A 25,099-nucleotide genomic window follows, 5' to 3' on the forward strand; every position below is an offset into this window, starting at 1 on the left:
TCTTGTATACGTGTAATACAGCTGACTACAACAAAGTAACAACAATAGTCAGTATACATAACTTCAATTATTACCACACTGTATTTTTACAGTAACGTTAACCTAATATAGTACCAGACCAGTGGTTAGACTATTATCATCACTTGGCTGCCGAGGACTGTAACATAGCAGGGAAATATGTCATATAACTCTGGGGATGGATTTCACTGTGTTGCTGTAGGGTTTCAGATCATTCTGAAGTTAGACTGAAACTATATTTTGATGCTGAATGTAAGCTACATTATAGTTGCATCCATCCATTTACCTTACCATTACTTGAAGTTGTATGATTCTAAGTAGTGAAAGTTAATATTAACAAACCTAACTATTAGTATTGGGCTCTCACTGATGTTGGATCAGTTACATTTTTGGTTAATAGTGTTATCTGGGATTTGGCGTTTAGATGACACTAAACGGGAATTTAAAAACCGTGCCTTAATGTGGAAAGCGGGGCATTCCTCCTCATTTTCAGGCTCAAGCTACTCTTACCCAATTAATTTTTCTTTGTTGAGCTTTCTCTTGCTGTCCTCACTCTGCGCTGCCGTCCCTATGATTATTTCGAACCAAATAGTGGAATAGAAACTAGCAGACACAATAATATAGACAAAATGATTTTCACACATTGTGACACTGGTTTTGCAAATATAACGTAATACACAGGGTCTTGATGTGCATCGGTCATATAAATCCTGATCCTGATTTTGACGTATGAGTAATATGTATAAGGCGATAGTAATGTTAGCAAATGGAGTATTATCTTAAAGTCTTACAATGACAGGATGTATATTAATCAAATAGTTTTACAGACATAATTTCTGCAGGCGATGGTGACGTAGCGACAAGCAAAGTCCACTTGCACGTTAATAAAACTATCTCCACTTATCAATGCCGATGAGCTCACCTAACATGATCTATAGAAAATTCTTCTTGAATGTATGCAGTCAGTATTACTTGTTTGTAAGTACTTTGCCTAGTTTTATTTATTGTTGCAAAGAAGCATTGAGTAATGTTGTTGCTGATAGAAAACAGTTGAACTGCGCAGAGTTCAGCTCAGTCGAAGCAAGAGCAAGGAGAGGGCAGAAAGCGGAGAGATCGGTCTAGGTTTTATTATGCTCAGTTTGATCAGTATTTGCCAATCTACCCGGTCGGACTCATGGTGAAGAGAAAGAAGACGTCACCTACTACCGAAGAGCACGAAAATGGGTAAAATTATGTTTGAAATAAACACTTTATTTAGAGGTCGAATGCACCGAGGGGTTTCGTTGTCGTTTCTGCAGGGCGCTAAACTGAAAAGCGCTCGCATTTGAATTTAGTTGAATTTCAGCCCAAAATATCGCCCATTCGAGCCGAAAGACACTTGATAAAACACCACAGGCAGTTACTAAACTATTTTGGTTGTTGTATATATTTTATCTCAAGACGTTAAATGCATTTATTTGGTGTTGTTTTGTCGGGACTGGAGAGGGGATTTGAAACAAACAGCGGCGGCCATGTTGAGAGACAGTGAACGTCGTCTTTAGAAGTTAATTTTGCACACCGCTTTGCTCCTAATGTGACATATTTTCCCTGAATGTGTTCTGGCAGCATGACACCGGGCTCCAGGGAGGGGATCGGTGTCGATGGGAGGAGGAATCCGTCCAGAAAGCCCGAAGGTTGCGACGAGGAGGACAGCGGAGAGCAGGCGAGCGAGGAGCGCAGTACAAAGGGAGACGACGGAGTGGAAATTCTTAATCCATCAGCCACGGGTCTCAGCCCCGGTTCAGCTCCGGTCCTCCCCGGCTCTCCACCGAACCGAACCGGGCTAAGCTCGACACAGCATCCCCAGACCTCGTCGGAGCCCGCCCCCCCCGTGTCACGATCAGCATCATTTTCTCCGATCAAGCGTTCGACCTCCTAGCAAACGGATCCGGAAGGATTCAATCGGCTCGGCCATCAATGGACATGGCGGGGCAAAATCGAAAGGTACTGTTGGTGACCGGTTCAGAGAAAAGTGTTTATATGTGGTGTTGGCAGTGGGTTCTGCTCTCAGTTGGAAGCGTGTTTACAGTTTGTTTGTGAGCGATAGCTACACCGGTGCTGTTTTTGTTGCTGTGTACTCCCTCTGCGCACTGGTTATACTCTGGGTAGATCTCTGGCTGCTCCAACATAAGTTGCAACACCATCCTGTGAACCCTTTATGTGAAAAGGAAGCGAATCGCAGGTCAATTTCAATTAGAATGTCATATGACTATTTTCAGTTACAGTTTCTGGGAAACATGCCATTATGGCTTTAAAAACAAGTGCCTGTTATGACTGTCGTTATCAAGTGAGTGTAGGAAAAATAAATCACAGGTTCCAGACTTCAGTATTTCTGCATTGAATGAAAAACAGGTCAGGAAATGGGGTATTGTTATGGAGAGTTGCTCGCACCCAGTTTTATTTTTATTTATTTACATTTTTTCAGGAATTAGGAAATAAAGGAAATCATTCCCCCTCAGTTAATTTCATTGATCCATGAATGTAATTATGTATATTTTATTCATGCATCTCATTACAAACAACAGTGATGCAACCGATAACTTGACATATCTTAGTGAATGTCTTAGAAATACTTTAGAGCTAGAGCAAGACGCGCTCTGGCTTTAGAAACTGAAACACAGAGAAGGATTGCCTCATTGAATAATGGTAAACACTAATAGATAACTGGCTTGATTCAGTGTATCCATGTTAATGAGGCATCTCTTCTTGGGTTTCTGTATCTGCAATCTGAGAAGAGGTAAAGAAAGGTGGGGCAGGAGGAATAACATCCTCTGTGTCTGAAATGTACAGCTTCTGAAGTGGCTTCTGCTCATTTGGGAGCCTGTTAATAAACTGCTACACCATCAACCAGAATTTTTTTTCCCTCACTGAGCGACATTTCTGATTTTCGGATTTGTTTCAGTTTGTATAATTATGATGAACAGGACTCAGATCAGTAAACATTTGCTGTATATTGATGAATTACTGTTCTCTGAAAGGTATGACTGGTGGATTTCTTTTGTTGTGGCTGTTGGAAAGATAAAGACACTGTAATTGTTTCATCAAGTTTATATTTAGATAGCCCGGGGGTCTACCAGCAAGGCCCTACTTACTTTGATATGCAGCTGTATTGATCCACATCTATTTTGAAAGAGACACTTTCTAGGTTGCCTAGGGTGAATATCAGCTACACAGATTTGCATTAATTAATACTCTTTTACCCTTAAAGTCTACAGCTGTCTTAACATAAAGCAGTGCTGCAACAGCAACCTTCTCTGTGTTAGTGTTAATGCCTTCTGGCATTGTGCTCTCTGCTGGAGTAAACTTGGCCATTGGAGCCCACCACGAGTTGGTTTTGGACCCATGTGCTGTGGACCTGGCCGTAGGGGCTGATTGCTTTTCCTGTCTACTTGCCAGAGCTGAGCCACAACGGGGGAAGCTCTGCAGGTTTTTTTTCAGTGTAATGGAAGTGGGTGGCTTTGTGTGCATGTATTTTAACATTTCCTAAACCACGCACATCAAATCTACATTTTTTTCTCCACTCTGAACAATCAGGACAGTCGCCCAAACCTTTTAGATCAAGCCTAACATTTACTCTGATATTTAAGTCGTGTTTTTTTTTTTTTCCTCTGAATGTTTTATAACAGATGAATTTGTTGCCACCCTTTCTCTTTAACACAGGGGCAGAAAATGGCTCTTCCTCCCAGGGGACAGTGGGACAGTCGGGACCTGTGGCCAGCTCCACAGGGGCAGCGTCCAAAGCTTCCAAGGGCCAAGGGTCAGCTGAGAAAGAGGAGCAAGCGGGTAACCAGAAGAGGGCTCGTCGGCAGTGGGAGTCTTGGAGCGCAGAGGACAAAAACAGTTTTTTTGAGGGGCTCTATGAGGTGAAACCAAACACAGTGTCATTGGTTCAGATTGGGCACTAACTTGTGTTAGTAGTATGTGGCACCAGCTTCAGCTTGAAGTCTTGGCATTTATGTTTGTCTTTGTATCGCACTTGAAACCTCATGAAAATGTCTTTTCATATGTATCATTTGACATTTTACACTTATCTCTACTACTCTGGTTTCCAGCATGGGAAGGATTTTGAGGCTATCCAGAACAACATTGCCATGAAGTACAAGAAAAGAGGCAAGCCAGCGAACATGGTGAAAAACAAGGAGCAGGTTCGCCACTTTTATTACCGGACGTGGCACAAGATCTCCAAACACATTGACTTTGCCAATGGTGAGCTTCTCTTTATCTTGGGACCTTATTTATTTGGTCTAACTTAACACTGCTGTGTCTTGTGTCACTTTTCCTCTTATGTCTAATAGAGCTGTCCAAAAAGTCAACATGACTCTGGACAAGAGTTGAAAGCCAAATTGTTCAAATATAATCTATCAGTACAAATATCTTGATTTGTTCATGTTGTATTAGATCTTTCCTTGGGGTGCCTCTTAAAGAAGCTGGTGTCACTGCAAACACCGTGCCCAACTAAAAACAATGTTAATCAAGAGAATATGAATATCAACTTCTTTATACAGCAGGTCCACTTGTTTTCAACAATGTCCACACGCTGATGTTTACATAGCACATTGTTTGGCAGGGAGGCCTTGTTCCAAAACGTGTTAAATAATAAAACCTCTCCAGATAAGCCTGAGCTCTCCACTACTAAACATCCTCAGAGTCACTGCTGTGTTATCTTTATGTCACACACATGTCTCCTGTGTTGCTGCTTACAGCAGTGTTGTGACTTGTGCCACCTTTTCAGTGTACTCCAGAGTGCTGAAAAAATCCTCTCAAGAGCTGTACGGTCTCATCTGCTACGCCGAGCTCCGCAAAAAAGTTGGAGGATGTAAGTGAACGTTTGTGAATGAGTGCCTTTTTAATGTTGTTTATGTGCAAGTGTTTTCCTGCTGTTAGTTCAGGACACTAGGGATGTGATTAAACATTGCATGCTCCCTGTCATGAGGGACATCTGCTCTTGAAGGGCGATGTCATAAATGTCTCTGTGGCTTTGTATTTTGTCTTTGACAGTAATGGATGACAAGAACGTGGCAAAGCTCAACGAACTGATCCAACAGGGGTAAGTAGCTAATAAAACTGAAAATTGAAGAGGTGCATTGCTCATGCATACAATTTCTATGTTAGGGTGTATGTACATGTACGCACTAGGGATTGTCAGTGTCAGCAACTACAAAAGCACAGATAAGCTTTCACCCTCAGACTAAACCAGTCTCATGTCATGATGAAATTTATGCCACTTATCAAAATTAGACCTTTAATATCATGCTTAAAGGGAATTTTTCAAAATATTTTATTATATGGTACATGAAATATTGTATATGCTGTGAGATTACTTGCTGCTCGCCCATTTTATAATTAAATATGTTTGTTATTTTGTCTACCACTTATAGAATTGCTCATCTTGCTCTGTCCAACCCAGTGTTGTTGTATGTGACTTATTAACATGCTTCATTTATGTAAATAAAAAATGCTGAATGACAATTAGGCTCCACTGAAAGTTTCTCTTGTAATCCATAAAAGTAGTTCTTAAAAAAAAATGCTCAAGATGTCTCTGCTGTTCTTTCTTTTTTTTTTTCCAGGGCCACCACTGTACGCTCCAAAGGGAGGAACTTGCGAATCAAAGCACCCATGTGCCGTGCACTGAAGAAACTTTGTGACCCAGATGGTGAGCATGTGCTCGCGCAGACAGCCAACATGTACTATACATTCACAGTAAACAAACATCAATGCTGAATATATAAACTACGGCAATGGTGAGGCACAGGGTTTGTGTGGGTGGGGTTTTGGCAATAATAACGGCAGCGTGTGGGCTCGTTTTGTTTCCATGGTGACTCTGTGGGAGCAAAGTGAGGAGGAGGAGCAGGAGGGATATGATGGAGGTGACTGATTTGACTGGCTGTAATCTGCTCCTTTGCTCAAAAGCAGTCACTCCACAAACTTGGGAAAAAAATGTTTTAATTAAGGATGGAAAATTAAAATCCCACCGCTTGCATCTGCTATCTTTCTTTTACAGTCATTGTTTATTTTTTTGTGCTGTATCAGTATTCTGCAAAAAAATCTTGGCAAAGGGTCTGCCCACGTTTGCTGTTTCCTCTTCAACTATTTTTTTGTCATCTTACTAATCCATTAAATATGAAGGTTTGCAAGAGAGCATACTCAACTCAGTAACTGTACTGTCAGCTGTATTGTATTGTTCTTGTGGTACTTTTGTTGCTTTTTAGATTCAAACGAGTTTTTAATGTTTTTGACTGCATAATGTTGCAATATCCCACTGAGTGAGTGCCTGGTATCACTTCTGAAACATACCTGAGCTTTTATCCTGAGAGAGCTCTGTCTCTAATTCAGTCTTACTGTGTGTATGTGTGTTTGTGTCCCTGCAGGAGTGAGTGACGAGGAAGACCAGAAGCCGGTGCGTCTACCCTTAAAGGTGGCAGTGGAGCTCCAACCACGCAGCAACCGCTCCTGGACCCGTGTTCAGAGTCTAGCCCACAACCCTCGCCTCAGGTCAGGCATGTCTGAGAGGAGCTAATCACCAAAAAATACTTTCAAATGCATAACCATATGATAGTACAAGAATATATAATTAGTTACTTCATCACTGAATCTGTTAACAGCAGTATTAGAACTGCTTAAAAATGTTCAGTCCACATCCAAATTTGCCATTGCTGCAGGAAACTTTTTTCTGCAGCAAAACTCAATAATGCAATGCTTTTTGGTGAGTGAGTCCTAGTTTCCAGATATTGGAGTGGATGATGCATGGATGCATCATAAAGCAGCTTTGAAAATGATGCTTTTTTGGAACTGAACTCTTTTCTGTTTATTATACTTGTATATAATGGTTTATATAAATATGTTCATTTAGTCCAAGACCAAAAAGTGCTGTGTATTTTACGAGCATATAGTGTAAATTACCCAGCCCAGTGCTGTTCAGCACCATCTTGGCACAGCAGCTTGCAAATCAATCTCTTTTTGTGTCTTTTCCAACCCAGGATGGTGGTGGAGCTCCACAGGAAAGTGTCGAGCCTCATTGAGTACCTGAAACAGAAATGGACCTACCATGACCAGCGTATTGTATCCTTTGAAACATCACATTCTTGGAAAGAATAAGCAACAGGAGCTTATTGCTGAGTCATTATATGACAGTAGAGCATTTAAAAAAATGTTCTCAGTCCATTTTATCAGTTGATGGGACCAGATAATGAATACAAAGTATAATTTAATTTTTTATCTGTTTTGTGCAGCCTGCTGCTAGTAGCACTACAATATGTAGCACAGAACAAGTAGCATTATTTTTTAGCCTCTTTGGCATGTGAATTACAGCAGAGGTATTGCAGTTCAGCTCTTAACATTTGGGGAATCTTTAACACTTATGCTTCAGCTTAAGAGTCTAATGGAGAGGGAAGTTCTGGAGCGTGGCCAGTCCAGCACAACATCTCCCAGCAAATCCCAGCAGGAGGAGCTCTTTCTTTACCCAGCTGAGAGCAGCACCTTGACCACCCTGCCTGGTGTGGCACGTGTAGTTCACTCCAAGGCCTCTTGCACTGTGCACTGGCTAGAAAGCGGCAAGAACAGGCCAAACGCTAAGGAATTGCCTGCTGCCCAGATTCTGGGTATTCACACGGCTCCACCACTTCGGACTGGCACCAAATCTGGAAGGGGGGGCACCACAGCTGCTGGTGCCGGGGGTGCTTCAGTGACTGTATTGGGAGATAGTCCTCGAACTGAGCCCGTTAACTCTGAGCCTTCACAAGACAGTTCTACAAAGGTAGAGGAGAAGAGACCCCTGTCTGTTTCTGTCCCTGTTTCTTCTCAGCAGACTGTGGCTCCTAGAGAAGAAGGAACTGGGATGGGACCCACCGAGGGGAGTAAGACCTGTATGGGTGCGGAGGCCACTGGTGGTTTAGCAGTGACCAAAAGCATAGAGAAATTGTGTAGCGGTACAGAAAGCTCATCGGAGCAGTGCAAAGATGAACAGAACACCAGCACCTCCTGCCCAGAGGCCAACCAGGACCCTCTGGCCAAACCTGCAGTGACTGGCTCAGAGGAGGGGATGTCACAGAGCTCTGCACCCGCAGCCAAAGAACGGGCTGTTGAGCAGATCAGAGAGGAGGGCTGGAGCGCCCGTGATGCAGAGAACATCACACTGGCTGAGCTCTATCTGATGTTTGGGAAGCCTGGCAAGCTGCAGCTGGAGTATGAGTGGCAGCCCGTTGCAGTTCTTTCCAACAACCAAGAAAACGGACAAGGCTTGGCACAGCCCAAACCCAGCAGGACACACCACGTTTTGCGCTGCCTGCTCAAGCTGGTCGCCACTGAAGTCAATCCTAAACCTTTGGTAGAGATTAATAGTTACTTCTCACAGTGCTGTTGCTGCTTGCCAGATTTATATATATATATATAAATAAAAGAAGAAGTTTAGCAGTCAAACATGGGCATAAGGCTGAATAATTGAAGTTTCTGAATCCCAGGAGCATGAATGAACAATGCAATTACTGTAGTCCTCAATCAGATGTCACAGTGGGAGAGCAGTATGCAGGGTGCATTATCCTGTGGATTTACAAAATTGCATTGCTAAGGCAATTCATCCACAACAAATTCTAAGGATAAACATTAGTAAACATTCATATTCATACAGTATCTGTTGAAACCCCGAAATGGGCTGTGACTTATCCTCTGTGTCGCATTTAAACACTAGTGAAAGCATTATGTAGAATTGTGCATGTAGAGCAGATGTCGTAAATAATGTGTCTTCTCCCTCAGGCTCCAGAGTTGTGCTCCACAGCAACATCACCTCTTAAGACCCATCAGGAGGAGCAAAACCAGGCCCTCACACCACCAGGGAAGAGTCTCATAGTAGGCGTTCGTAGCCCCAGCTGCGGCCGGCAGCAGGCCTCTGTCCGAGGGGCCCGATTAAACCTGCCAAACTCTGGAGCCTCAGGTATGCATGGGCCTTTGTCACATACCCTGAAGCCACTGTAACAGGCACTTAATGTGCATATTTTCCCAGTACTGTAATTGTGTAAGTGTGTGTGTTTGTGTTTGGAAATGAACACACAAAATTGCTGGATGCTGTTCAGTGGCTTAATGCATTATTCTCAAATAGCTCCTCACATGACATAACTTACTTGTACCTCTGCCCCCTCAGGTGGCCGCAGCCTCCCTCGCTCTCTGCTGGGGTCGACTGTGGGCAGTGACTCAGAAGGCAGTGTGTTTGCGGTTCCCACCACGCTGCCCCCCAACAGTTCACGACACAACAGAATGTTTTCACCCAACAAAGAAGCTGAGCTAGCCTTCAGACAGCAGCTCGACTCCATCAGTGTAAGAGTTTTTTGGGTTTTTTTGTTTTTTTACATCAGGTGTGCATGGACTAAATTGGTAAATTTTCCACATGAATATGCACAAATTCATATCTTTTTTTGCAGATGCAGTCAGATATTTTCCTCTCCAGACAGAGAAAACCTCGAAACAGGCAACTTCGGAAACCACTTGTTGTTCAAGTAAGAGAAGAAAAGAAGGATGTCTTACTTTTTCTAGTTTGTGGTATAGCAATGAATGCAACTCATTTGCTTTGTATAGTAGCATAAGTTGTCTTTTTAGTATTGCTTTCTGAACACTAACAACTACCCTTATAAATCCTGTGACAAAGCATCTAGAAACACAGTTCCCACAAGTGTTGAATATGTAGCAGAAAGTGTCAGTGTTTAAAGTTGTTCAGTTTTTTTCTTCTTTTTTTAAGCAATGATGCCAAACTGGAAAGATGGTAACCAAATGTACAAACTCCAGTCCACACATTTGAATTTGGAAGGAGTTTAATGCTAACTTCAGGGAATTTATTGAATTTTTACCCTGTACATGTGTATCTCTGTGCTATGTCGATAAGCTGTGATGGGCTTTTAGTTCAGTTGCTTCTCTCTCTCTCATAGCGAACACTCCTGCCCCGAACTACAGGAGATACTCCTCAACATGTCTGCTCCTTCTCCATCCTCTCCAACTCCTCTGCCACAGGTACACTGCAGACAACAGGATCCTACAGTACAATTTGTTGTCAGTGGAAGATTTTAGATACTTTTCTCATACTGTAGCATAAAAGCGTTTTATTTTCTAAGTCATACTTGTTCTCTTGAGAAGAAGCCCTATGAATAGGTTTATTTAGGCTCCGCTAATATGTTCTTTTGTATGCAGCGAAATGTGGTTTCTATTTTTCAACAACTCTACAAATTTCTAGATTTCTCACTTCCTGTTTCTTCCCTCAGGAACTGGATCCTTCCGGCCAATCCATACACGGCTTGCTCCTTCTTCCCGCCCCCCACCACCCAAAGCTTCCCCTGCAGTGTCCAGCAGCTCTGCAGCAGCCAGCCAGCTCTCCAGTGTGTACTTCTTTTATTAATTCAGCTATTTTTTCTTTTCATTTTCTCTCTTTATTAATGTTGTAAAATTCTAGATAGAGTATAATTCATGTTGTACTGATGACATTTTTAGTTAGAGTTAGTTTAACCTCTACTTGTCATTGACCACTTAAACAAATTTTGACCTCAAGTAAAAAGTAAACTTCTGAGGGTCTACATTACAAATCATGTGACTTACTTGCATTCCACCAACAATATATTTAAGAAACGGTTTCCTTCTGTTTCAAGTCAAACTTTTGATAAATTAAGTTATTTCTGTGTAAGATGCTGTCCTCTGGATTATTAGGCTATTTATCCAGTTTCAAAATGTGTGAAAGTGATCGGCCTCTTGACACTCACATGATCACTGACAAGGGTAAAAAGACAAAAAAAAAAAAAAAAAACATTCTTTCAGTCACACTTCTAGATGAAGAGTCTTTCCTGTTGCCTTTCCTTTCAATTCTTAATTTCAAATTGTTACTGAGTTTAATTGCAGAAGGTAGTTTTTTTTGTTTGTTTGTTTGTTTGTTTTTTCAGAATGTCCATCTCCACTTGCTAGTCTCAGTTACTGCTAATGCTTATCAGCTACATGCTGATGTGTCAAATCCCTTGTGTTTCTGAACTGTTAATGCTCTTTCAGGTGCCATTGACCTAGCAGCTAAGTCTGCAGGTATCATCCCTGGCAGTCCCTGTCGGGAGCTGAATTCTCCCTCTGTGGACAACAGCACCCTGCTCGCCACCACACCCATTGTTGATGATGAACCAGACCCTCAGCTCCTCCAGCACAATGCCCCAGAGGTTAGCAACACACACTTATATACACAAACTAATGCACGTAATCTAGGAGCTTTTTGTACTTGTATAGTAACTGGAACAAGCTAGTTAAGAAACTTTCATGAGAACACTTTAAATGATTGAAATTACTTGTTTAATCAGAATAAGTGTAGTCTTAATTAACAGAGCTGTGTCTACACTCATGTCAGTGAATTTTGTGAATTTTGTTCAGTGATGTTTTGGTTCATTTTTTTTAAGTAAGCATTCATAGCACTGAATCCAAGATGATGGCTGATTGAAGATGAGGAATTTGCCATGCTAAAGTGTGTTATTAGTACAAGAATCAATCGAATGTTGAGTTGGGAGCCAAAGTTTTTGTTTTTCTCCTGCCATTCCATGCAAGCCTCACACTGGACTTGTGACTAGTGTCCCTTTTTGCCAGTGTCAAATTTTGAATACAAGGCTTTCTGTTGTCCAGTGGTCAGGTTGAGATGTTTGTTCAGGCTAGCTTGGAAGAAAATGTGCATGTTGCACTGAAAACTCATCTGTTGAGGAAATAAAACTTCACAAAATCAAACAAAAGAGCCCCGATAAAGTGGACAACTTGTTCTTTTCACAGAATGGTGTGCCTCCACCATCTCCAGAAGTGACTGGAGGGGGAGACTCTCTCCTCTCCCCACCCAGTGTCGCATCGCTCCTGGACATCTCTCTCCCTGGACCCCCTGAAGAGGCTCTCGCCCCTGGAGAACCTCAGACACACATCAGTGACTCAATTATCGAGCTTGCCATCAACTCTGCTCATTATGGTGTGTGCCTGTGTTTTATCCTACATACTAATCTTTACATTGTAAACCAAAAGTCATTCATTCATTAATGTCATGCCTGTAAAGAAATATTATACCAGCGCGACCTTTGTTTGTGGTGAAGACTTTGTGCTCTGATGAGGTAACCTGTGTTGCATGTAGGACAGTTTGTATTCTTTGGAAGAAAGATGTTCACATGCATCCAACTAAACCTCTGTGATGTCAGGCTGATTGAACACTGTTTGTGTAATTTAATGGCTGTTTGCTTGCTTCTCTGTAGGTGAGGAGGCTGCGCTCTCTCCAGCCAAGCTGAGCAACAACGATGGCTCCAAACTGTTGGCCTCATCTCCCTCGGTCAGCCCGTCTAGAGGCTGGATCCCATCGCCCAGCCATGACCCCCAGTGGTACCCCAGCGACTCATCTGACTCCACGCTGGGATGCCTCCTGTGTAAGTTTTCTTCTCTCTTAAATAAACATACACAATCAAATGATGTTACAGATGATTTTTTTTCTAACGTGTCTCCTTACCAAACTCTTCCTATCCAAAGAGGTGATAGACGATCATCAGAAAAATCCAAGCCTTGTCAAGTTGACTGTGAAACAATACAAACTAGTTTTAAACACATTGTAGATAAATTAATAAAGGAACTAATAAAGTAACTATTTTATTTTGAGTGAACCATCACAAAGAGCTCTTTCTGCTTTCAAACAGAGTCAGCCAAAATAATGTATACACACATCAGGAAAAGGAAAAACATGCATAAATATTTAATTTGTATTCTTAATTTGTATTAGTACTTCTATACATATAGCTACTTCTTTCGAAGTTTGATCAAATTACAATAACACTGTGTACTGTTGTACGATGTTTTCCCAACAGCTGGCATTACTCCTTTTTCCTGATATACATTATTTTGGCTGACTCTGAATTAATTCCTTTATTAATACATAAACAAAGTGATTTCCTCTTGCAGAGGTGTCCCATGAGGATGGTGTTGTTTCCACTCTCCATGTGTGCCGTGTCTCCTATTCACTGTCTCTGTTTGGCTCTTTCCTACCAGCCAGCATGGTGCCTCCTGATAAGGGCAGGCGGACCACCCTAACCCCCTCTGGCCCCTCCAGTGGCACGGCTTTGCTGGGTCCTAGCCTCCTGGACTGCAACTCCCATGATTCCTTTCAGTCCCGTGGCCTTCCTGATGTGGCAGAAGTAAGTTGAGGTGTATTGAAAGGTGTATTGAAAATTCAGTACATTTTTCTATTGTTTTTTTGTTTGTTTGTTTTAGTTGTATGTTCTACCAGTGTAAATATTGGCTTCCCTGTTAAAATAATACATCGAAAAACTCTTATTTATGTTCTTGTCAGACAAGAATTTAATACCAGTAGAATTTATACTCTATTTTCTGCATGGTAAATATGAAGCCACATCCAGCAGCCGGTTAGCTTAGCTAATTGTAAACACTGGAAACAGGGAAATGGCTAATCTGGCTCTGTCCAAATGTTGCACAGCCTGCCTAACAGCACCTTTAATGCTCATTCATTGACATGTCATATCTTGTTTGTTTAATCTGTAAAAAGACAATATCCAGCTGTTCTTCCCTTTTTATCTTGTGTGTTGATCTTCTCAGCTAACTCCACACTAGATGGCAAATAATTTTTTCAGTTGTCATTGCTGTACATTGAATGCTGTTTGGTCTTGTTTTCAGATGGACTCCCAGCTTGCTTGTATGATGAGTGAGAGCAGCGTGGATTACATCGCTCGCTTCAATGACCTGGCTCAGGAGCTGGCTGTGGCCGAGCCCTCCATCCCACCGCCTTGAGGAGGACAGCCTCCACCAATCCACGGCCGTCTGGAGGTCTCTGTCCAGACTGTCGCCACGCTGTCCCTTCTAGTTGGGAGAAAAGATTGCTGTGGAGAAAGACCAACCCCCTAAAGCCATCCCTGCCCTGGTTGTAAAAGTGCAATAATCATGGTGAACCTTGACCGTCGTTCAAAACGAGTTTGAAACGAGTTGGTTTCGATGAACTGTTGTTTAAGGTGAAATGCCCTTTAAAAACACTTTAGAAAAACAAATGCGTTTACAAAACACAACCTCATGTACAGGAAAATACTATGCCATATCTGAACAAAATATTTTCACTGATCTTTTTGTCTCTTCCTGCTCTTTGTGTGTGTCTCTGTCGTCTATTGTCAGATCAAGCCCCAAAATGTGTAAATCCACCAAAATGTGCAGTTCTGATCCCAGCTGGGGGCAAAAAGCCACTGGAGGGTGATTTTAAAAGTTATGATAGTGAGAAAAAGGGTCAGAGTGGTGAAATACTTCCATAGTCATTTCTGTTCAGTTGTTTCTGCAGCATCAGTTGCAAAATTGGAGCACAACGCAGCAGGGCGGCTTGAGGTAAAACCATTTGCTGCTGCACTCCATTTCATGTGCTGTTGATCAGTTCAGGTTGCATTTTACGAACATAGCATGTGTGTTTTGAATCAGGTTCGTCATTTCTTACCACCACATGCAGAATGGCAGCTTTTGTTGGTTGACCATATTTGGTAGTAGCTCTACAGATGTGATTTTTCTGCAGCTGCTACATTTGAATTTTGAGCTGAAAACATTGGGCTTCAGTGTCCTTCGTCAACTAACTTTAAATGTATGTTGAGATGCAGTGGTCTTCAGGTTGGTTTGTTCTTTTAACAGGTTGAGAGGATATAGCAATGTTCTTCCACATACGTATTTATCTTTAATTTGCTGTTTCTGTTTTTTTTTTCTTCTTTTTTGTACATGTTAATTATATACCTAAACATTTAATTTTGGTTTCGTTTTAAATAATCCTGTCACAGTAGTTGGGAGTCTTTTCACTCAGCTACCATGACAAATAACATTGCTCTTTAATGATGGCTATTTTGCTTGTATCTTGCACTACAAACAAAGAAGCGAGTTGAGCTGTTTTCAGTTAAGGACTGAATGGAAGTGTATCCCACAATGTGACCAACTACGTGTTCATTTTCATTCAACAGGTTCAAATTCAGAATGTTAAAAAGTTCCCAGTAGCGTTACGCTCAATTTTAACACAACAAAAGCAAACAGTCAGAAGTTTGTTAGGAAATTAAACACTAAAGCCATAGTTGACACTCCTGATTTTTTTTTTTTTTCAAAATTCTTTGCTTAAAAGATTAGTTTTCCACTGACTAGTACTGATACTGGATACTAACAAAGCACTTTGGCAAACATCAACATGATTCGCTTTTAAACACATACTGGGTGAAGTCCAGACTCTTTGCATTCAGATTCAGTTTCCTATCATCATCAGTATGCAGTATTGTGAACATTTTGTCTCATCGACATGTTTAACTTCATCTCTTAGCGTAATTTGCTCTTGTCATTCCACAAATGCAATTTAAAACGGCCCCTGTTAAAGCACCTTGGGGGGCTTTGTCTCTACAGTTTAAAAGCTTTTGTGACGTTTATGAAAAGACATCATCTTCTCACACTCAATAAAAAAACCATGAAGATGATTCTTAATAAGGAATAAAGAGGAGGTTTGTTTTGTTTTTGAATCTGGCAGGTTTTTTTCTGATGTACAAATTTAAATTCCAGTATTCACTGCGCTTTTGTAACATAATGTAAATTGTTATTTGGACTATTTATTGTTAACATTTTGGGGAAAGTGTTTGTTTAACTTAATATTAAGATGACATCTAAAAAACCTGTTAAGTTTTCAGTTTGTAAAAGGTGTTTTTATTCTGTGTATAAAGATGGTTTAAAAAAAAAAAGCTCCTCGTTTTCTGTATTCACTGCTTGTACTTTGTTGAAAAAAATGCACACATTTTCAATGTTTTTGTGTGGCCTTTGGATTAAAGTTAAATACCAGTCCGTCTATAGATAGCTCAGTGGTTTCTCAAACACCATACTCGAGCCCTGACCGTCCCCATTCAAGAAAATATATCCTCATCCTTCAAAACAATACGACAACTCATTTGATTAACTCAGCAGGAATATGCAGAACAGAGCATTATTTCTTTCCTCTACATGTTTTAAAAACACTTTATTTTGAGAATCACTTTCAGTGTTGTGCTCTGTATGCCATCTGGAACAGATGACCCAGAAACATGTCAGCTGCTGTACCACATCTCGGAGAAAGACAAGTGATCGTTTACAAACTGTGCTTTTTTTTTTTTTTCTTTGTTTAACCACAGTATGTGTTTGTGTTGTGGGTCGATCCTCTGCCAGAACAGCATAAATGGCACCTTCATCAAGTCCTGCATTTTGGTTAAGTTGTGCTCATATACTTGTTTCTACTGAAAGCACTACAGTGTCATGTTTACAAATTAAACCTTATTTATTCTCTTTATCATTTGAAAATATTTCCCAGACCTGACGGACATCATGAAGTTACAAGTTAACAGTAATGCTCCTGCAACAAAGGTAACAGCTTGAGCAGTATTTATGTAAACCAAATCGGAATCCAAATCAAAACGACTCAGCTTTACAACGTAAGGGTCTCTGGTTTGTTTCAACCGCTAAACAAGTGACACTGTAAACAATTCATACGCATCTCATGTCCAACTGACCTCCACGTGAAGCAGTCAGTTTCATGTTTTGGTCCATGAGCCTTCAACGTGTTGTGAGCCTCACTCATCTTTGGGTTTCTGCTCCTTGCGAGCACGAGAGGACATGAGTTTGAAGAAGAGCGCGGGCCACAGTGTGCGGAGGTAGATGGCCAGGGTAGGCAGAGGTCCTGCCAAAACAACATCTTTGCTCCTCTGACAGACAGCCTTCAGAACCGCCTGAGCCACATCAGCAGGGTCCCGACCCATTGCTGTGGTTTTATCCATAACTGGAAGCACAAGCAAGAAACATGTTGCATCAGTGATACATGGGAGTCAGTAGGCGAACTAGAACAACAGTTCAAATACTCAGACTGTGTTCTCTCTACATCATTTCCTGTGAATGCTGTGTAATTTAATTTTAGCTTGTTTTTTATCTTACTTAATTACTTTCAGTGGACATTATGAGCGGTGTGATTTAAATATGCTTGATTTTAACCAATTTTTTCAGTAAAAAACAAACAAACAAACTACCAGATAACATAAACACAGATTGACAACACATTTAACAAGTTTTCAGTTTTCCAGCTTACACCTTTTGAAACTTAAATTTCCAAAAGGCATTGCAGCAGCAGGATCAGCCACCTTCCATCCACAGGTGCATAGCTGTCACACTGAATGATATTCTCTTATTGTTTGTGTAAATGCACTCATATACTTGTGTCGCTGTCTCACCTCCATATTTGCTGCCGTCTCCTGTGACGGCGCTGACTGACAGGTTGGTTCGGATGTACCCAGGACTGATAACTGTCACTTGAATCCCGTGGAGCTCGATCTCTGCCCGTAAGCAGTCGAAGTAGGCCTGGGTGGCGTGCTTAGAAGCTGCATCTGATCACAATGTGTACAAACCAGAGTCCTGCTTCATTTGCTTTCGTGGGTATTTGTTTGCTTTAACTGAAATAGGAAAGACAACTTACAAGCTGATCTATAGGGAATGGCTATCTTGCCCTGGACACTGCTAATGACGACAATGTGGCCACTGCGTCTGCGAACCATGGAGGGCAGCAGAGCTGAGAAAGAAGGAAAGCAGAATTAGTAAATGGAGAAACTGATGACAGATGTAAAATATTGTGTTACATTCCCCAAGAAATCTGAAAATGTTATCTTTGTAACCACAGTAACACGTGCATTATATGAGAGATACGACTCAGCCACAGAACACTGACTCCTGATTCATTTTAGGTTTTATTTTAAGACTCTTGGCTCCCTCCACATATTTATGCCTTTTTAAATCCGTGTTCTGCTCAACCAAAAGCTACTAAAAGTTTAACAGTCCGGGCTGTGCTCCTCACTGACCTTGAGTAAGAGCAATGGGCCCAAAGTAATTTGTTTCCATAACATCCCGCTGAACTGAAATGTGAGTATCCAGTATGTTGCCACGGTAACTGATTCCAGCATTATTAATGAGGACATCCACTTGTCCATAACATTTCATGATCTCCCCTGCAGCTCTGTCCACTGCGTCTCTGTCAGCCAGGTCAAAGATAACAGTGCTGGGAGTGTAAGTCTGGTGGTTGAATAGAACAACGTAGCACAGTTATTTCATTCTTCGTTGTCATTATGAGACAAAATCACTTTAGCTACATCTGTATTCAAACTGCTTTGAATTATTCTCTGATTCTAGGGAACTAAAGTAAAGAGGTGCAGAAACTGTTTCTCTTCTCTGAAAGAAATCAAAACTTTTTGAATGTCTTTAAAAAAAAAGAGTCATAATTCTATATACTATAATATTAGCATAAAAATATAATATTTGATTTGAGATAAAATAATATACTATGAAGAGGCACAAAGCAGGGAATCCATCAGGGCTGCACACACCTGTGGATGCGAGCCTGTCGAACTCGCTGTAAGCTCCTGGACCACCTGCTTCAAACGGGCTGCATCTCGTCCACACAGCACGAGCCGTGCGCCTGCAGCATGGAAGACCCGTGCACACTCTGCGACACAGAAAACACACCTTTCGTTCACGGCGAATATCAAGCACTTGCATGTCAACACTGAAACATGTTACTGTTACTCATCTTACTACAACTCAACTGAAATGAACATCTGCATATCAATGTAATTTGAACTGCAGGAAGCAAACACGTATAAGCTGCAGAGAAGTTAAAAAGAGCAGGAAGGCCTACCTTTGCCCAGTCCTGAGCTGGCCCCTGTGATGACCACCACAGCATCCTGCAGAGCAGCTCCCTTTCTGAGGCGGACAAGTATCTGATAAAGTAGCAAGACCCCCGCACTGGCTAAACCCAGCTGAAGCACTACCCCTGCCATGACGTGCTCCATAGGTGACAATCGCCTCCCTGCAGATACAAGCTCAGAAAATTTAGTTATGAAGAGTTTGCAACACAACAACATTCATGTCCAGTGCTCTAGTACAGAGCATCACCTAATGGAAATGTTCACCCTAGCTTTGTCAGACAAAGTATGAGAACAGCCACCACTACTAACACGCAAAACACAGGCTGTATAAGTCATAGATGACATACACTCCCATCAGTAATAATAAATAACTGATTGCTCGATCGATGGAAATCAACTTGCAGTTTACAGCTATTAAAATGTTATCTTTTGCTTTGGTTTGTCAAGTTCATATTATCATAAGAATGGACTCCTCTTAGTGGATTTTATTAGCTGAACATAAGCTGCCTAGGTATGCCATTTTAAGATGTCACTCTGGTAACTTGTTCAAATCATTTTTCATGATCTTTTACAGACTAAATGATTTACCATTTACAAAGATAAATGGTAGTATATTCAACCATGAAAATAACTGTGACCTTGACATGAGTGTTATGTGAGCTCTCCAGCACCCATGCCAAAGGGATTGTGAATGTTTTAATGTGCATTCAGTTAAGCCTCTTCCACTTGTCCTGTCTCCAAAGCACAACACAAACAACCAGCATGGCAACAGAGACAAGTACTACCATTTCATGAACACACACACACTGAGAGAGAGGTAACAGGGATGTCTTCAAAGAAGATACTCTTAGTGTTAATAATAAGGCATTTATTTAATTTAGACTAGCACTGGTTTAAAACTGGACCGTGTGGAAATACAGCGTCCATGGGCCTGCTGTAATTATTTTTCTTGTGCGAGTGTTTTGTCCCTCTGTCTGTCCTCGGAGCTGTACAAATTTCTAACTGTGGGCACAATGGATCAAACGTCTCCCATGACATGAATTTCATATCTAACATCAAAGGTTCCCCAGATCCTTACATTTGACTAAACTTAAACACAGTGAGCTTGATGTGCACTATACAGGTAAACTAGTGGTGTTTAAATCAACAGCAAATAGTTCGGGACGCTAATATTAACGTTAGCTAGCATTCACGTTGTACTAAACCACTAGCCCACACCCCGGTGTTTGTCTAGCGTCAAACTCACCTGTCCTCCCAAGGAGTTTGAGTCGGTGACGGGAGTAGTTCCGGGTTCGCATGACGACAAAAGTGCGTCCGCCGCCTGTGTTGCGAGGAATTGTGGGAGTTGAAGTTTCTGCTGGCCAGTGACTCACGTGCCTCCTGTCTTTTCTTGTTTTTGTGTGTGTGTTTTTCTCACTCAGAAATTCTTTGCTCCCAAGTTATCAGTAATTATTCTTCTTGTATATGAGGACGTAACCGGTCTCCTAAAACTACAGCTTTATTTTTAACCTAATATAAGATTTCCCTTCGGGAATGTCTGGACTGTTCCAAGGGTAAACAAGGTTAGAAAAAAATGAGTAATTTTATGTGATGTAATGATCGTTTAATAAGACAATGGGGGCATGAACTAAAAAAGACGGCCAATCATTCATCTCAGCTTCAACACTGCAAACAATCTGACTTATATGTATGAAGCATAAAATAAATCCTTAGATAATCTCATGTAAGCAGCAAATGAAGACTTCTCTGACTTTTTCTCAAAACATCCTAAAAGATAACGGGTAAACAAAGTCTTGGTAACAGCTGCATAGGAGTCTAGCTTGTATCATGACTGTCAGCAGTAAAATACTGACCTGTCATCCAGCTAGCAGTTTATTCATGATGACTTGTGCCATTAGACCAGCCAGTAAATCAATCAGCCCAAGTTCAGTGGATCAGCACTTGTGTCAGCTGACAGATAATTAGCCTGCTCTGGCCACAAATCAGCAGTCTGATGAGTTGTTTAAGGCCATCTCTCTGTGCACTCATGCCTCTGTTTCAGTGTTGCTGTCTCTGCTACTTGAATTTGGGGGTTTTGTATCCTGTTTAAATGCATTTCATTTTATACTATTTCAGAATGACTGCAGAACACACTCTCAGTTTGTGGTTTAACACTTTCAACTCACAGCTAACCTGAACAGAGGCTAGGGTTGCAAACTTTGTCTGTCAGTCTTCTCCAGGTTATAGCAAGAAACCTTTGTCAAAAAACAACTTGATTTAAATTGCAGGACAACAATAACTCCCCACTGGAGTCAGTTTAAACCAGTGTTAAACACACTACAAGCTGTTGATGTTGCAAACTGACTAAATATTGAAGCACAAGCAAGGCTTTTCCATTTTCATGAGAAGACTGCAACAAATCACAGCTGTCTCTGCATGAGACCACACTACTGACCGAAACATCACAAACATTTTCAAACCTTTAAGCAATTTAACAAATGGAATTCACTTCTGATAGACTTTTTAATGGAGATTTTCAGGGATTTACATGAAATTCTCTTCAGGAAACTCTCTATTTACAGATGTACCATAAAAGATTTAGCTAATTTCCTGTTGTTAAAAAAATGAAAGTGTTTTTGGAAAATAGTTTCAATAAGGAAATTTCAACAAGATATATTTTTGAAACAGTGACTGTAATGCAGTTCTCTGTACTCATTCACATCTGAGTTATATTTTATTATTCATGTGTTGCAAGTTTTTTGTTATATCACAACACTTCCTCCATATTCATCTTTGCTCACAATTATAATTACCTTCTCCTGAGACCCCAAATTTTAAAACTGCTGATCTAAACAGCAACTCATAACAAACTTCAATGGATAAACATATACAACAGAGAGTAAATTTTTAATTTTCTGTCTAATTTTTTGCCATGTGAAATAGTGTCTATATTTAAATTTCAGTTTGAGTGTTTGGCTTGATTTCATTGTAAAACACATTACTATTATCATGTGCGAAATGTGACTTTGTAAATGTTAGTATTTTCTAGTGTTTCCAAAGAGGACATTGAGCCACAGCGTTGCCACATGAGATCTGACTCGCACTCTCATTAACAAGAACATCTACATGAACAAGATGCAATCTCAAACAAGTTTCAGCTGTTTACGCTTTTCTGAACATCATGTAGAATCCATTTAAAGACAAAAGTAAAATAAAATACAGAAAAGTGAGTTCGAAATATTCTAATGTTTAATGAAAGGGTGATGTACTGATCAGCAAGAAAGGGGTACAGTAAAACTACGAGGGAAAGGGGAAAGAGCTTGGTACTCAAAACATGTCTGTCCATTTCAACTGCAATACAGTTCAGTCCAGAGGAACTGCTGTCACACCATGTGCACTAGCTTGCTGCGTGTCAAAAATACAGGTGTAGGACACAGGGGAGGAGGGGCAAGGGTACTACAGAGATAAATGTGCTGTTGTCGTCACATAGAAGTAAAGGAAATGCAAGGGAAAAACAGTTCCTTCTAGTTTTAACTATATCCCTCTGATCAAAGTTCAAAATGGAAGCATCCACAACACATGTGGAGCTAAATGCTGGGCCTGATCATGACTTCCACTTTTCTTACATCTGGGGGTGGACAGGTTCCATTTTTTTTTTTTAATTTGTTTGTTTTTTTTCCTCCTTTTTCTGTTCGTTCTCTTCAGAATGCTCTCATACCACATAGAGTTCGTAGATCTTCTTGGCGCAATACGCCAGGGCAGCCAGTGCTATCGTATTATGGAGTCTCTTTCTGTGGACGTCATCCCTGCGTACCAATACCACGGGCGTTGAGGAGGTGAGTGTATGCAGGGGCAGCCGCGAGAGTTTTTGGCTGTCATATTCCACCTGGTACTTGCAGCAGGGGTCAAACTGCCATGAAATCCCGTAGAGGGCAGCACAGGCCACACTGAGGGCACCAGCGGGCAACGCAACATAGCGTGAGTATTCAGGAGGCAGTGAAAGTGGTGTCAGGAGGCAAGCAGCGCCTGACAACACAGCCGTCTTGTGCAGGCAGTTACCCACGGTAATCCATCGGGCCGTTTCATCTCCAATGCGTGTGGGCTCAATAACAATGTATTTATACTGGGCCTCCAGTGCCTGCTCCAGCTCATACTCAAACTGGTCCTGCGCATTCTCCCCATTGTAAATCTCGTGCACAATGTAGCAGTCTGTCGCCGCCATCACTCCCCTGTGTCGGGGAAAAGAAAAAAAAAACAGCAATGCAAGTGAGAGAAGGATAGAAAGTCCAAAATGTCCACAAGAGTTGAAACAACATTCACAACTGGTTATTTTATCTAAATGGTTGCTTCATGTATTTTGGTAAATAACAACATACATATATCTCACTGCCATAAGTTATATGTGACTGAACATATATAAATTATATATTTGGTATAAGATTAAAAAAATAATAAAACATTTGAAAGACAGCATATATAGCTTTTATTGAAAAATGTCTACGTAGGATTTACTGTTAATTTATTGCAATAAGTACTCCATGATATTGTGGTAACTACACGAACACTTACACAAAAACTACTGACTATTACTATGCCACTACATACAATTTCAATAACTTGATGGCATATAATTAAAATTATACAGTCTTGACAAAAACTTGAAGTCTACATCCTTCAAGAACATAAGCTGTGTTGAGTGAACATTTTAACAACATTATGAAGCCAATTTCAATTGACGTTCTTGAATGTGTCCTGCACGATAATCAACTCAATGTTTTGGATATCCATTGTTTGAGTTGTATATAGATTATTTAGGTTGTGCAAATAACATCAATTCATAACTAGAAAATATCAAAATTATCAAATGGTCGTCACAAGTTTTTGAAGATGAATGGCTATGAACAAAAGACTTCCATAATGTGATATATGGATTATGTCAACACAAATAAAATGCAATGTTGTGATTTTAAAACAAACAATTTTAATATTTTAGCTTGACTAATATATTACAAAAAGTAGCTATTTTATGCTGATCGTCTCGTTGATTAATCGACTTATGCATTCGGTCGTGCAAACTGATATGTTTCAGTTTATGTGTAATATTATGTTATGATTATCTTAATATGACAAACACATCAGAGTGGATCAGAGTCAACACTCTGAGGCCTTCTAGTACATAATGACAAGCAAAACTTTAAGACTTAATAGACAACGTTACCGATCTTACATAGCTTAAAACAACAACAGAAAAAAAAAACAGAAAACAACCAAACAGCGGCTTATGGGGGTAAATAACTTGAAGGCGCACCGGGTACAAATAAAAATCATTTTACGTTCACCGTGTGAGAGACATTATGTACTGGAGCGTCGGTTGGATAGCATTAGCTAACTCGTTTACATGTTAGAAAGTTGGAGGACTAGCCAGCTAAGTTGAGGACCGTTTTACTTCCAGAACAGGTCGACAAACACAGCGGACAACACTATTAGGTCAGCCATTATTGTGTAGTACGTGACCCACGGTAAACGACACAAGCGCTCGCACCCATGCAGGACTATACGCAACTTTTCACAGTAGTAATCGGGTGATGTATCCAAAACATCACATGAGCTGCTAGTTTATTCCCCCGCTAACGTTAGCTAGCTGTACACGTTAGCCAGCTAACGTTAGCTAACTATGGGATAAAATTCCGACTTGACGTGTTGGCATTTAAGTTTAAATCCAAAACGATGTACATCTTCGGGATGTGGCACATGGTGACATCTAAATACCGATGCACCACAATAAAACATTTTCGTTTAATGGCTAAGATGTGCAGTAACTGACCTCTCCCTGCTTACTGGGACACCGCGCCTCCTTCCCAGCGACGCCATGTTGGAGATACAACCGTGATTGCAGTCGACGTATGACATCACCCAGCTTTCTGGGTAATGTAGTGTGTCAACGCAGTCAACGGTTCAATTCGACTCGAATGCGGACTAAAATTCCCATGATGCTATAAAAACAGAGTACCTGTCGTGACGTATTTGTAAGAGCGCATACAAGTTTGAGAGGTCAGACAATATTCTAAATAAATCCACTACAAAGAAACGGAGGCATGTTTATTTAAAGCATAATCATAACTTAAGGATAAATTAAGGAACCGTTTAGATATGCAAATTTTGAGGGAAATATATTGCATGCATCGGTTACAACATACTGTACACATTTTCTAATATAGTGTCCTTTCCATGTGCTTCTATAATAAGGTTTGTGTTTGTTTACTTCTGGGTGCTCACCCATATTGTGCCCTCGCGCTCCCTGCTGTGTCCCCGTGCGTATGGGCTGTCTGTCCGGGTGCTGTAACTTGAGATGGTTTGGATGTAATAACTATAAT

The 25,099-nt window shown here is 40.9% G+C and overlaps 3 protein-coding genes across 3 annotated transcripts; 1 reads left to right on the forward strand and 2 right to left on the reverse strand.

Moving 5' to 3' along the window:
• Positions 1 to 229: 229 nt before the first annotated feature.
• On the forward strand, positions 230 to 15,978 carry cramp1 (cramped chromatin regulator homolog 1). Its single transcript, XM_046414223.1, is given in 21 exon segments — positions 230 to 1,242; positions 1,624 to 1,881; positions 1,883 to 2,001; positions 3,718 to 3,920; positions 4,110 to 4,263; positions 4,790 to 4,873; positions 5,056 to 5,104; positions 5,625 to 5,710; positions 6,426 to 6,549; positions 7,035 to 7,116; positions 7,424 to 8,380; positions 8,806 to 8,983; positions 9,191 to 9,363; positions 9,468 to 9,542; positions 9,969 to 10,050; positions 10,299 to 10,412; positions 11,071 to 11,228; positions 11,824 to 12,010; positions 12,288 to 12,455; positions 13,069 to 13,214; positions 13,711 to 15,978. Coding segments are annotated over 21 exon segments (3,561 nt in total). The 5' UTR covers positions 230 to 1,192; the 3' UTR covers positions 13,825 to 15,978.
• A 337-nt stretch (positions 15,979 to 16,315) lies between these two features.
• On the reverse strand, positions 16,316 to 20,643 carry dhrs7b (dehydrogenase/reductase (SDR family) member 7B). The gene is made up of 8 exons (XM_046414224.1): positions 20,600 to 20,643; positions 19,993 to 20,067; positions 18,737 to 18,907; positions 18,426 to 18,544; positions 17,904 to 18,114; positions 17,525 to 17,617; positions 17,283 to 17,435; positions 16,316 to 16,837 (listed from the first exon to the last, which is right to left on the reverse strand). The coding sequence occupies exons 1-8, from the start codon at positions 20,604 to 20,606 to the stop codon at positions 16,632 to 16,634; spliced, it is 1,035 nt and encodes a 344-aa protein (XP_046270180.1). The 5' UTR covers positions 20,607 to 20,643; the 3' UTR covers positions 16,316 to 16,631.
• A 1,309-nt stretch (positions 20,644 to 21,952) lies between these two features.
• tmem11 (transmembrane protein 11) lies at positions 21,953 to 24,705 on the reverse strand. The gene is made up of 2 exons (XM_046414225.1): positions 24,550 to 24,705; positions 21,953 to 22,954 (listed from the first exon to the last, which is right to left on the reverse strand). The coding sequence occupies exons 1-2, from the start codon at positions 24,633 to 24,635 to the stop codon at positions 22,438 to 22,440; spliced, it is 603 nt and encodes a 200-aa protein (XP_046270181.1). The 5' UTR covers positions 24,636 to 24,705; the 3' UTR covers positions 21,953 to 22,437.
• Positions 24,706 to 25,099: the final 394 nt, after the last annotated feature.

This window comes from Scatophagus argus, chromosome 16, assembly GCF_020382885.2.
Source record: "Scatophagus argus isolate fScaArg1 chromosome 16, fScaArg1.pri, whole genome shotgun sequence".
NCBI lineage: Eukaryota > Metazoa > Chordata > Actinopteri > Scatophagidae > Scatophagus > Scatophagus argus.